This window comes from Mirounga angustirostris, unplaced genomic scaffold (assembly GCF_029215605.1).
Source record: "Mirounga angustirostris isolate CCGP_5_RB_7025 unplaced genomic scaffold, mMirAng1.0.hap1 SCAF_3, whole genome shotgun sequence".
Lineage (NCBI taxonomy): Eukaryota > Metazoa > Chordata > Mammalia > Carnivora > Phocidae > Mirounga > Mirounga angustirostris.
In genome coordinates this window covers 194143664-194157493 of record NW_026991711.1, presented here as the reverse complement: position 1 = coordinate 194157493, position 13830 = coordinate 194143664, and the positions used below count along the sequence as shown (strand labels likewise).

Genomic DNA, 13830 nt, shown 5'->3' with positions numbered 1-13830 from the left:
ACGGGAAGGAGGTCAGAGCCCACCGGGTCCCTGCTGCCCTGGGTGGGGTGGGGGGGCAGGTGCACACGGGGAGGAGGCCAGGGCCCACTGGGTCCCGCTGCCCTGGGTGGGGTGGGGGCCAGAGCCCACCGGGTCCCCGCTGCCTTGGGTGGGGTGGGGGGGTCAGGTGCACACGGGGAGGAGGCCAGAGCCCACCGGGTCCCACTGCCCTGGGTGGGGTGGGGGGAGCAGGTGCACGTGGGGAGGAGGCCAGAGCCCACCGGGTCCCTGCTGCCCTGGGTGGGGTGGAGGGGCAGGTGCACGTGGGGAGGAGGCCAGAGCCCACCGGGTCCCTGCTGTCCTGGGTGAGTGGGGGGAGCAGGTGCACGCGGGGAGGAGGCCAGAGCCCACTGGGTCCCGCTGCCCTGGGTGGGGTGGGGGCCAGAGCCCACCGGGTCCCCGCTACCTTGGGTGGGGTGGGGGGGTCAGGTTCACGCCGGGTCCCCGGTGCCCTGGGTGGGTCCTGTGTGCAGGCGGCAGGGAGAGATCTCCCGGGAGGCGGAAGCTGAGGAGCCCGCAGGAAGTCGAAGGTGGAGGGTTTGAGAACCAGCTGTAAGGTCCTTTTGCTTTTATGGCACCATTCATTTGTATCTGGTTTGTGAGTACACACTCCTTCTTGGCCAGAAGTTGTTAACGTACAGAAACAACGACTTTCAAGTTCAAAGGTGATGGTGTGAACAGAGGTCCTGTGCTGTCACCCCTTCGTTGGGAGTGTTGTCCCCACAGCTTCTCCAGGCCCACAGCGTCTCCAGGGGACCCTGCCTGTAGGGGAAGAAGCCTCATCCATGATTGGTGAAGGCAGCAAGAGCCCCAGAAAGCATTTTATTTGTACACTTAAAATACTGGTAAAAATCACTCCTCTGCCTTTCTTTTGAATGTCTCATTCCGAGACACACGGCTGTTCAGGGAGGCGTGCGGGGACCGCCCCCGACTAAGCAGCTGCCGGCAGGTGGCGCTCCCACCACGTCCCCACGCCCGCCGTGCGCAGTTTAGGGTGAATTCCATCCACATCAGCGGGCTTCAGCCACAGAGCCGTCCCCTAAAGACAGGTTCTTTTTTTTAATTTTTAATTTTTTATTTATTTTTAAATTTTATTATGTTACGTTAGTCACCATACAATACATCATTAGTCTTTGATGTAGTGATCCACGATCCGTTGTTTTCATATAACACCCAGTGCTCCATGCAATACGTGCCCTCCTTAATACCCATCACCGGGCTAACCAATCCCCCCTCCCCCCTCCCCTCTAAAACCCTGTTTGTTTCTCAGAGTCCATAGTCTCTCATGGTTCATCTCTCCCTCCAATTCCTGCCCCCCATTTTTCCCTTCCTTCTTCTAATGTCCTCCATGTTATTCCTTATGTTCCACAAATAAGTGAAACCATATGATAATTGATTTTCTCTGCTTGACTTATTTCACTTAGCATAATCTCCTCCAGTCCCATCCATGTTGATGTAAAAGTTGGGTATTCATCCTTTCTGATGGCTGAGTAATATTCCATTGTATATATGGACCACATCTTCTTTATCCATTCATCTATTGAAGGGCATCTCGGCTCTTTCCACAGTTTGGCTTTCGAACATTGCTGCTATGAACATTGGGGTGCATATGGCCCTTCTTTTCACTACATCTGTGTCTTTGGGGTAAATACCCAGGAGTGCAATTGCTGGGTCATAGGGTAGCTCTATTTTTAAATTTTTGAGGAACCTCCACACTGTTTTCCAAAGTGGCTGTACCAACTTGCATTCCCACCAAAAGTGTAAGAGGGTTGCCCTTTCTCCACAACCTCTCCAACAGTTGTTGTTTCTTTCCCTGTCCATTTTGCCATTCTAACTGGTGTAAGGTGGTATCTCAGTGTGGTTTTGATTTGGATTTCCCTGATGGCTAATGATGATGAACATTTTTTCATGTGTCTGTTAGCCATTTGTATGTCTTCTTCAGAGAAGTGTCTTTTCATCTCTTCTGCCCACTTTTTGACTTGATTATTTGTTTTTTGGGTGTTGAGTTGGAGAAGTTCTTTATAGGTTTTGGATACCAGCCCTTTATCTGTAGTGTCCTTTGCAAATATCTTCTCCCATTCTGTGGGTTGCCTCTTTGTTTTGTTGACTGTTTCCTTTGCTGTGCAGAAGCTTTTTATCTTGATGAAGTCCCAAAAGTTCATTTTTGCTTTTGTTTCACTAGCTTTTGGAGATGTATCTTGAAAGAAGTTGCTGTGGCCAATGTCAAAGAGGTTACTGCTTATGTTCTCCTCTAGGATTTTGATGGATTCCTGTCTCACATTGAGGTCTTTCATCCACTTTGAGTTTATCTTTGTGAGTGGTGTTAGAGAATGGTCGAGTTTCATTCTTCTGCATGTGGCAGTCCAATTTTCCCAGCACCATTTATTGAAGAGACTGTCTTTTTTCCATTGCATGTTTTTTCCTGCTTTGTCAAAGATTATTTGACCACAGAGTTGAGGGTCCATATCTGGGCGCTCTATTCTGTTCCATTGGTCTCTATGTCTGTTTTTGTGCCAGTACCATGCTGTCTTGATGATCACTGTTTTGTAATATAGCTTGAAATCGGGCAACGTGATGCCCCCAGCTTTGTTTTTCTTTTTCAACATCTCCTTGGCAATTGGGGTCTTTTCTGATTCCATACAAATTTTAGGATCGTTTCTTCCAGCACTTTGAAAAATGTCATTGGAATTTTGATCAGGATGGCATTGAAGGTATAGATTGCTCTGGGTAGCATAGACATTTTAACAATGTTTATTCTTCCGATCCATGAGCATGGGATATTTTTCCCATCTTCTTGTGTCTTCTTCAATTTCTTTCGTGAGTGTTTTGTAGTTCCTAGAGTATAGATCCTTTACCTCTTTGGTTAGGTTTATTCCGAGGTATCTTACGGTTTTTGGTGCTATTGTAAATGGAATCGTTTCTTTAGTTTCTCTTTCTACAGTTGCATTGTTAGTGTATAAGAAAGCAACTGATTTCTGTGCATTGATTTTGTATCCTGCCACATTACTGAATTGCTGGATGAGTTCTAGTAATTTGGGGGTGGAGTCTTTTGGGTTTTCCACATAAAGTATCATGTCGAAAAGAGAGAGTTTGACTTCTTCTTTGCCAATCTGAATACCTTTTATTTCTTTTTGTTGTCTGATTGCTGTTGCTAGGACTTCTAGTACTATGTTGAACAACAGTGGTGAGAGTGGGCACCATTGACGTGTTCCTGATCTTAAGGGAAAGGCTCTCAGCTTTTCCCCATTGAGAATGATATTCGCTGTGGGTTTTTCAAGATGGATTTTATGAGCTTGAGGAATGTTCCCTCTATCCCTATACTCTGGAGAGTTTTAATCAGGAAAGGATGTTGTATTTTGTCAAATGCTTTTTCTGCATCAATTGAGAGGACCATATGGTTCTTCTTCCTCCTCTTATTAATGTGTTCTATCACATTGATTGATTTACGAATGTTGAACCACCCTTGCATCCCGGGGATAAATCCCACTTGGTCCTGGTGGATGATCCTTTTAATGTATTGTTGGATCCTATTAGCTAGGATTTTGTTGAGGATTTTGGAATCCATATTCATCAGGGATATCGGTCTGAAATTCTCCTTTTTGATGGGGTCTTTGCCTGGTTTGGGGATTAAGGTAATGCTGGCCTCATAGAATGAGTTTGGAAGTTTTCCTTCTGTTTCTATTTTTTGAAACAGCTTCAGTAGAATAGGTATTATTTCTTCTTTGAATGTTTGGTAGAATTCCCCAGGGAATCCTTCAGGCCCTGGACTCTTGTTTTTTGGAAGGTTTTTGATCACTGCTTCAATCTCGTTACTGGTTATTGGCCAATTCAGGTTGTCAATTTCTTCCTGTTTCAGTCTTGGCAGCTTATAGGTTTCCAGGAAGGCATCCATTTTATCCAGATTGCTCAGTTTATTGGCATATAGTTGTTGATAATAATTTCTAATAATTGTTTCTATTTTCTTGGTGTTAGTCGTGATCTCTCCCCTTTCATTCATAATTTTATTAATTTGGGTCCTTTCTGTCTTCTTTTGGATAAGTCTGGCCAGTGGTTTATCAATCTTATTAATTCTTTCAAAGAACCAACTTCTAGTTTCATTGATTTGATCTACTGTGTTTCTGGTTTCTAATTCATTGATTTCTGCTCTAATTTTAATTATTTCTCTTCTAATGCATGGCTTAGGTGTCGTTTGTTGCTTTTTCTCTAGTTCTTTAAGGTGTAGAGTTAGTTGGTGAATTCGGGATTTTTCTATTTTTTTGAGTGAGGCTTGGATGGCTATGTATTTCCCCCTTAGGACCGCCTTTGCAGTATCCCATAGGTTTTGGACCGATGTGTTTTCATTCTCATGGATTTCCATGAATTGTTTAAGTTCTTCTTTGATTTCTTGGTTGACCCAAACATTCTTGAGCAGAGTGGTCTTTAGCTTCCAAGTGTTTGAATTTCTGCCAAATTTTTTCTTGTGATTGAGTTCCAGTTTTAGAGCATTGTGGTCTGAGAATATGCAAGGAATAATCTCAATCTTTTGGTATCGGTTGAGACCTGATTTGTGACCCAGTATATGGTCTATTCTGGAGAAAGTTCCATGTGTGGTCGAGAAGAATGAGTATTCTGTTGTTTTAGGGTGGAATGTTCTGTAAATATCTATGAGGTCCATCTGGTCCAGTGTATCATTCAAAGCTCTTGTTTCCTTGTTGATTTTCTGCTTAGATGATCTGTCCATTGTAGAGTGGAGTATTGAGGTCTCCTACAATTAACGTATTGTTATCAATATGACTCTTTATTTTGGTTAACAGTTGGCTTATGTATATGGCTGCTCCCATGTTGGGGGCATAGATATTTATAATGGTTAGATCTTCTTGTTGGATAGACCCTTTAAGAATGATATAGTGTCCAAAAAAAAAAAGAAAAAAAAAAAAAAGAATGATATAGTGTCCTTCTGTGTCTCTTATTACAGACTTTAGTTTAAAATCTAATTTGTCTGATATAAGAATTGCTACCCCAGCTTTCTTTTGAGGTCCGCTGGCATGGAAGATAGATCTCCATCCCATCACTTTCAGTCTGGATGTATCTTTAGGTTCAAAATGAGTCTCTTGTAGACAGCATATGGATGGGTCCTGTCTTTTTATCCAATCTGCAACCCTGTGCCATTTTATGGGAGCGTTTAGGCCATTCACGTTGAGAGTGATTATTGAAAGATATGAATTAATTGTCATCATGTTGCCTGTGAAGACTTTGTTTTTATAGATTGTCCCTGAAAAATTTCTGTTGTAGATCACTCTTGGGGTCTTTCTCCTTTTATAGAACCCCCCCTTAATATTTCTTGCAGGGCCAGCTTAGTGGTCACATATTCTTTCAACTTCTGCCGGTCGTGGAAGCTCTGCATCTCTCCATCCATTCTAAATGAAAGCCTTGCCGGATAAAGTATTCTTGGCTGCATGTTCTTCTCATTTAGTACCCTGAATATGTCTTGCCAGGCCTTTCTGGCTTGCCAGGTCTCTGTGGATAGGTCTGACGTTATTCTGATGTTCCTCCCTCTGTACGTAAGGAATCTCTTCCCCCTAACTGCCCTTAAGATGGTTTCCTTGGTTCTAAGATTTGCAAGTTTTACTATTACATGCCGGGGTGTTGGCCTGTTTTCCTTGATCTTAGGAGGGGTCCTCTCTGCCTCTAGGACTCGAATGTTTGTTTCATTCCCCAGATTAGGGAAATTCTCAGCTATGATTTGCTCAAATACATCTTCTAGCCCTCTCTCTCTCTCCACTCCCTCTGGGATTCCAATTGTTCTAACATTGGAATGCCTCATGGTGTCACTTATTTCTCTGATTCTATTTTCATGGATTCTGAGTTGTTTTTCCCTGGCCTCCTCTTTTCCCTTTTTATCTATTATATTGTCTTCCAGGTCGCTTATTCTCTCTTCTGTCTCAGTTATCCTGGCTGTTAGATTATCTAGATTGGATTGGATCTCAGTGATAGCATTTTTAAGTTCTGCCAATTCACCTTTTATTTCTGCCCTTAGAGACTCTGTGTTGCCATTAATTGATTTCTCCATTCTAGCCATTGTCTTCACAATTGCTAGCCTGAATTCTATCTCTGACATCTTGGTTATATCTGCATCCATTTGTAAATCTGCAGCATAAGTCATAATCTCTGAGTCTTTTCTGTTTTGGGGGCTCCTCCTCCTAGTCATTCTGTTGATGGGTGTTTGAGGGAATGTATAGAGTCCAAATTATTGACCAGAACCCAAGCAAGATGCACCTGTTTTCTTGGGACCTTAGGGTTGCTGGCCTCTTGTTTTCCCAGACTGTCTTCTGCCGGAGGGGCCTGCCGCGCTGTTACTCAGGCAACCCTGTTTGGGCGGAGTTGCCCTGCGCCCCTGTGGCGGGGGATGGGCTCAGTGGGAAGCAGTCTTTGGGGCTTCTGTTGTCTGGCGCCTTTCCCTGGTGGCTTTCCGCGTCTCTTCCGCGAGTCAGAGCAGAAGAGACCGTTTCCAACCCTCTGCCTCAGAGCAGAGAGATCGCAGTCTGTTCTTCAGTGAGCCCTCCAGGCCACACCGTCTCCGTTTCTGTCCGTGCTGCTATAAACTGCAGCGTCCTGGGTCGTGCACCCCTCCGCAGCGCCCCCAGTCCTGCCTCCAGGTCGGGGCACGTCTCTGCCCTTTGTGCTTCTGAAACTGCCAGCCGCTCCCAGTTCGCGTGCACGTGACTCCACCGCTGGGGGTTTCCACCCCAGGGGCTGCCCTAAAGTCCTTTCCCGACGCTACCAGTCTGCGAGTCTGTGCCCCCTCCGCAGTGCGTGAGGCTGTCACTCGCCGGCGGTGCAGGATCCCCACGTCCAGGCATCTTCCCGCTGCTGTTTATCCTCCGATATCTGCCCTCAGAATCACGGCTCCCGGCTTCGTACCTCGAAACCAACTGCCTGCGATATTCTGTTTGTAGAGATCCAGATCTTCTTACATCTCAGGCTGGTTTCGTGGGTGCTCAGAGTGGTCTGGTAGATAGCCAGCTCAATTACGGGGACCAGTTGAAATAGGGTCCCCTACTCCTCCGCCATCTTTCCCCCCTCTCTAAAGACAGGTTCTTAGCACACCACAGACGCCAACATCTCACCTGAAAAATTAAACAGCAAGTTTTTGAGTCCTCGGGGATCCCATCAGGGGCAGTTTCCCCAAGTTCCCATGTCAACATCTAGAATGGAGTCAAATGAGTCCAGACCCAGACGAGTTTGCACGCTGCACAAGGTTGAGATTTTTTGCTGCTTCAGCCTGTGACTGGTGCCCCGCTCTGTCCTGAGTCATAGGAGAAGCCGGGCTGCCATCTGGGAGGAGGGACCGGTCCGGGGAGCACTGCCCCCACAAGGCTGTGAACACAGCCGCCGCCCCACCTGCCGCCCGAGATTGCCCGGGCACAGTCATGGCAGAGGGCCCTGGGGCCACCTCGTCCCCTTTGTCTACCATCTGACCCCTTATGGGGGGGGGATCACAGAGAGCTGAGCCCCACCACCAGCGTTTCCTTTTTTTTTTTTTTTAAAGATTTATTTATTTATCAGAGAGAGAGCGAGCGCGAGCACAAGCAGGGGGAGAGGCAGAGGGAGAAGCAGTCTCCCCACTGAGCAAGGAGCCCCATGTGGGACTTGATCCCAGGACCCTGGGCTCATGATCTGAGCTGAAGGCAGATGCTTCACCGACTAAGGCACCCAGGTGCCCCCCACCCCCAGTGTTTCTGCCTTAGGGGTCTTGGGTGGGGCCCAAGAATCTGCATTCTTGGCCAGGCTGATGGCCTCGAGACCACACTTGGAGAGCAGAGGCTGTGAATGGGGCATGCAGGGCAGCATCGCGGGCAGGAAGGTAGTGTGAGCCACACTGCCAGTCCTGTCATTTAAATGTCTCTAGGGTTTGGACGCCTGGGTGTCTCAGTCCCTGGAGTATCCGCCTTCGGCTCAGGTCGTAATCCCGGGGTCCTGGGATCAAGCCCCGCGTCGGGCTCCCTGCTCTGCGGGGAGTCCGCTTCTCCCTCTGCCCCTCCTCTTGCTTGCGCGTGCTCTCTCTCTCTCTCTCGCAAATAAAATCTTCAAAAAAATAAATGTCTCTAGGAGCGACATTAAAAAGAGGTACAACAGGTAGAATTAATTTTGATGATATATTTTATTTAACCGTGTGTATCTACAATTGATTATCTCTGTGTGTAAAATCAGTTTATCAGGATAGGGGGACGCTCTGCTTTGTCTGCTCACGCACACCCCGGACCTGGACGGGCCTCAGGTTGAGAGCTCCATTGCCACGTGTGGCTGGTGGCTGCTGTGTGGCTCAGGTTTCCACGCGATGCCCCGAGGTGTTTGCTTCCCTCCCTGGACTTTTGCAAAGTGTTTTAGCATTGTCAGCCTCGGTGCCTGAAGAACGCTGTCTGCCGTGAGCGCTGGTCCTCGCTAAAGAAGTCAGCTTCCCGCGGTTGTCACTCTGACTCTTCTAATGATTTTCCTTCTTTTTTTGGTACTTTCCAAAGGAAGCTTCAAATATGCCAGTAAATCCCAACCACGCCTTCTCACTCCTCGAAGCGGCCAAGGAGTCTGTGTATTTAGAGGAAGTGGTGCTCACCCCAGGCAGCCAGGAGCAGAAGTCGGCTGCATGGGGCGGTGAGGAGGACGGCCTCTCTGCAGGCACCCAGCTATCTCAGGAGCTGTCTCAGGAGTCCCCCGACCTGGGGGGCAACCCTCCGAAGTGGGACCGTCTGTCACCGCGGGGCAGCGTCAGCGACCTGGAGAAGGGGCTGGACCGCGTGGTAGGGAGTCTGGACGGGCACACGCCGGGAAGCCAGGAGACGAACTTCGAGTCCGGCATCTGTGTGCGCAACTACCCCATCACGCTGTCCCAAGACCTCCTGCAGAAGAGCGCCCAGGCCTACAGCACGCTGAAGGCCTCCTCACTCAGCACCACCGGCTCGGTGAAGGGCACCATGAGGGAGATGGCGCTGGCCATGATAGAGTAGGTTGCTGGAGCGCGGGCGTCGGGGCCGAGGGTCACTTTCAGGGGTGGAGCTCTGGCTCAGTGGGCCAGCATCACTTCCCCGCCGCCAGGAGGGAGCGTTTCTGGAGGTGCGTGTCCCATACCCCCCGAGCCTGCGGGGATGCCGTGGGGCCCGTCCTGCGCACGGCCTCCAGGGGCGTCTTTGTGGCTCCGGGCTGGGGGCCTGGCTATGACATCAGGGGGACAGTGGCAGTGAGAATCCAGGGAGGGTGCCCCGGCTGCCGCAGAGCAGGGGGCACCATGCAGGTGCTCACACGCACGCACACACACATACCATGGACATGCTCACACACACACACTTGCCTGCACACACTCACTCCCCCCACTTGCCGACACATTCACACATGCACGCACACATGCACTCACACAACTCATCTGCACACACTTGACCCCTCACTGCCCACACACCCTACAAGTTATCCTACACACACACTCACACTCACCCCCTGCCCTCTCAAAGCTTGCCCCAGGTGTCCCAGACCCTGTCGGGGAGTCTGCAGGTGCAGACGATCCTCCTAACAATCCTCAGACGTCACCTGCCGCTTCGCTCTGTGACAGCCACACCACATCTCTTCCCTGGGCCCACGCATGTGAGAGAACGCGCTCCGTTGAGGATGCACTCAGTGAAGCAGTAGAGGCTACTCAGTCATTACATCTTGACCCCGAGCTTACGGCTTTCTACTACTCTGTGACCGGATGGGAGGGACGCCGAAGCACATCTCCAAACCAGTCGGACGGTTTTCTCGAGGAAAGCGCTTCTCCAACAGCGTGCGTTGCAAAGGGTGCTTGCCACGGTTCCCCCGTGCGACGCCGCTCTTCCTTGCAAGAACGACCAGCTGGCACGCTAGGGTCACTCATCCCTGTGCGAACGCTGAGCCTCCCGCTTTAGGGGGGCAGCCGGCAGGGTGTGTGCCAGCGACGGCGTCTCGGTTCTCGAGTGGAAACTGGCATTTTCGAGGCCGTGCACCCCCCATAGCGTCTAACGATGCGTGTCAGTGTGGGGGAGAGCTCAGGTCTTCCTGCGCGACCAGGTCCCGATGTCCCGGACTCATGCACGGTTGGGAGCCCTCGCAGTGCTGGATTCTGATGCAGCCAAGTACACGTTTTTCATAAAAATACGTTATTTTTGTTAATATGCAATGGGTTTATTGTTACTTTTTAAATGTCTTAGTATTTAAAATTTTTTTTCTCGTTTTAATTGTAATACAGTAGACATGCATGGATGGAACCTGCATAAACAAAGCTCTTTGGGGTCCTTGAAGGATGTTAGGAGCAGAAAGGGGTCCCAAGAGCAGGGTGTCTGAGAACCGCTGCTGTAGACTGACCCTGCCTCTCCACTGCCTTCTTGTCTGCCCCACCTGGTACTGCGCTGGCAGTGGGGCCAGCAGGACCGGCCAGACCCTCCATCCTCCCGCTCTCTCACCGTTCTTAAAGCCTGCTTGGCTCCTCATCACCTTGACCTCCCTGCCCAGAGGGACTGCCGTCCTGGCCGGTCGGGTCTCGGCGAGGCTTCCCCACTGATGCCCGCTCTGTGCTCCTCATAAGAGCTGTGTGTGTCAGTGTGTGCACACACATGGACGAGTGTGTGTGTATGGCGTGGTCGTGTGTTGTGTATATTGTATGTATTGTGGTACATGCACGTGTGTGATACGCATGGTGTGTGTGTGCTGAATATACATGTGTTGGGTGTATGTACATGTATCTGCATGATGTGCATGCGCGTGTATGTGTTGTGTGCATATATGTATGCATGTGGTATATGTGAGTATATTACATGTGTACATTGTTCCATGTGTATATATATGTGTGGTGCATGTGTATGTATGCATGTGTCGTGTGCATGTGTGTGGTAGGTATGTGTGTGGTGTGTACGTGTGCACGCAGTGTACGTGTGTGCATGTGTATACGTGGGTTGTATGTGCGTATGGGTGTGCTTGTGTGTGGTGTGCACGTGTGTTGCATGTGTATGTGTGTGGTGTGCATCTGTGTATGTGTGCATGTAGTGTGCTTGCAGGTGTTATATGTGTGCACGCGGTGTACGTGTGTTCATGTGTATACATGGGTTGTATGTGCGTATGGGTGTGCTTGTGTGTGGTGTGCACGTGTGTTGCATGTGTATGTGTGTGGTGTGCATCTGTGTATGTGTGCATGTAGTGTGCTTGCAGGTGTTATGTGTGTGCACGCGGTGTACGTGTGTTCATGTGTATACATGGGTTGTATGTGCGTATGGGTGTGCTTGTGTGTGGTGTGCACGTGTGTTGCGTGTGTGTGGTGTGCATCTGTACGTGTGCATGCAGTGTGTGCGCGCGTGTGTGTATGCATGGTGTGCATGTGTATGTGTCGTGTGCACGTGTGTGCGTGTTGTCTGGGTACAATGTCGTGCCCTATGTGTACTGGGTGCTCTATGTCGTCACTTCATGGCCACCCCGGGGGGGAGGGCTAGTCCCCACCTCATGCCCCATCTCACAGATGACCTCAGCAAGGCTGAGCGACCACCCAAGGCTGGAGCAGGGCAGGGCTGCGGCTGGACTCGCGCTGGGCTGGGCTGGGCTGGGCTGGCCAGCCCAGGGTGGTTTGGCGATGGGGGGCTGCCCGGGAGGTCTCGGAATGAATGCTGGGGCTCCCGAGCCGCCTCTCCCAGGGAGCGCCGGTGCTGACCCGGGGTGCTGTCCTGTGCCTGTCCTCCGGCCCGTGACTGTGTCACCCTGATCCTTGCAGACACAGGAACAGGTGGCTGACCATCAGGCTCCTGCTGCACCGGGGCGCGGACCCCAACCTGTGCCGCGTGCCCATGCAGGCCCTGTTCTTCGCCGTGAAGGCCGGGGATGTGGCCGGGGTGAAGCTGCTGCTGGAGAACAGGGCCAGGGCGGACATCCAGCTCCCCGCTGAGGTAGGACCCCACCGCGGGGGTGGGGAGGGGTCCGGAGAGGCGGGAGGGGTGGGCTGACCGGGGGCTCGTTAGTGGCGAGAAGTCAGAGCGCTTGGTCTGGACGTGTCCTCGCAGTGTTGTGTCTTCTCTGGCGATGTGAACGCGGGCTCTTTGCTCTGTTGGGGCGCGTGCGCGTGCGGCGGGGGGAGGGGCGTGCGCGTGCGGCGGGGGGAGGGGCGTGCGCGTGCGGAGGGGCGTGCGCGTGCGGCGGGGGGAGGGGCGTGCGCACGTGCGCGTGCGGCGGGGGAGGGGCGTGCGCACGTGCGCGTGCGGCGGGGGAGGGGCGTGCGCACGTGCGCGTGCGGCGGGGGAGGGGCGTGCGCACGTGCGCGTGCGGCGGGGGGAGGGGCGTGCGCACGTGCGCGTGCGGCGGGGGAGGGGCGTGCTCACGTGAGCGTGCGGCGGGGGAGGGCGTGCGCGTGCGCGTGCGGCGGGGGAGGGGTGTGCGCACGTGCGCGTGCGGCGGGGGAGGGGCGTGCTCACGTGAGCGTGCGGCGGGGGGAGGGCGTGCGCGTGCGCGTGCGGCGGGGGAGGGGCGTGCGCACGTGCGCGTGCGGCGGGGGAGGGGCGTGCTCACGTGAGCGTGCGGCGGGGGGAGGGGCGTGCGCACGTGCGCGTGCGGCGGGGGAGGGGCGTGCGCACGTGCGCGTGCGGCGGGGGAGGGGCGTGCGCACGTGCGCGTGCGGCGGGGGGAAGGGCGTGCGCGTGCGGCGGGGGGAGGGGCGTGCGCACGTGCGGCGGGGGAGGGGCGTGCGCGTGCGGCGGGGGGAGGGGGCGTGCGCACGTGCGCGTGCGGCGGGGGAGGGGTGTGCGCACGTGAGCGTGCGGCGGGGGAGGGACGTGCTCACGTGAGCATGCGGCGGGGGGAGGGCGTGCGCGTGCGGCGGGGGGAGGGGCGTGCGCACGTGCGCATGCGGCGGGGGAGGGGCGTGCGCGTGCGGCGGGGGGAGGGGCGTGCGCGCGTGCGCGTGCGGCGGGGGAGGGGCGTGCGCGTGCGGCGGGGGGAGGGGCGTGCGCACGTGTGCGTGCGGCGGGGGAGGGGTGTGCGCACGTGAGCGTGCGGCGGGGGAGGGACGTGCTCACTGAGCATGCGGCGGGGGGAGGGCGTGCGCGTGCGGCGGGGGAGGGACGTGTGCGTGCGGCGGGGGGAGGGGCGTGCGCACGTGCGCGTGCGGCGGGGGAGGGGCGTGCGCACGTGAGCATGCGGCGGGGGAGGGCGTGCGCGTGCGGCGGGGGAGGGACGTGCTCATGTGAGCGTGCGGCGGGGGGAGGGCGTGCGCGTGCGGCGGGGGAGGGGCGTGCGCACGTGAGCGTGCGGCGGGGGGAGGGCGTGCGCGTGCGGCGGGGGAGGGGCGTGCGCGTGCGGCGGGGGAGGGGCGTGCGCGTGCGGCGGGGGGGGGGCGTGCGCACGTGAGCGTGCGGCGGGGGGAGGGCGTGCGTACGCGCGCGTGCGGCGGGGGTGGCCGAGGCTGGCAGGTGTGTCTGGCTCCCGCGGACGCTCGGTGTCCTCGCCCAGCGGCGTGTGGGTCTCCCCTCGCCAGCCCCTCGGCCAGGCCGTGCACCCCTTCTCGTCTCTGCGTGGAGGGAACGTGAGTGCAGGAGCGTAGAATGTCCGCGGGAGACCCGGGATGACGTCGTGGTGCCCTTCCAGGTGTACTGATGGGACTCCACCGTCGAAGCTAAGGTGGCAACTCGCGCACTCCTCCGTTCTCTCCTTCCCGATCGGGCGTCTGTCGCTCACGCACGCGGTCCTCTCTCCAGGCGTGGTCTGGCTCCAGTCTCACGTTCGGGCGGATAATGAGCAGACCCGGAGAACGCCTGTGCGCGGTGGGCTGACGTCCGC

The 13830-nt window shown here is 53.9% G+C and overlaps 1 protein-coding gene across 1 annotated transcript in view; it reads left to right on the top strand.

The window, feature by feature from the left end:
• Nucleotides 1-13830, top strand: part of ANKMY1 (ankyrin repeat and MYND domain containing 1) — a 43897-nt gene that overhangs the window by 13952 nt on the left and 16115 nt on the right. Inside the window, exons 7-8 of the mRNA XM_064585846.1 lie at nucleotides 8538-9016; nucleotides 11777-11948. Of these exons, the coding sequence (XP_064441916.1) occupies nucleotides 8538-9016; nucleotides 11777-11948 (651 nt within the window). The remainder of the gene's footprint in view (nucleotides 1-8537; nucleotides 9017-11776; nucleotides 11949-13830) is intronic.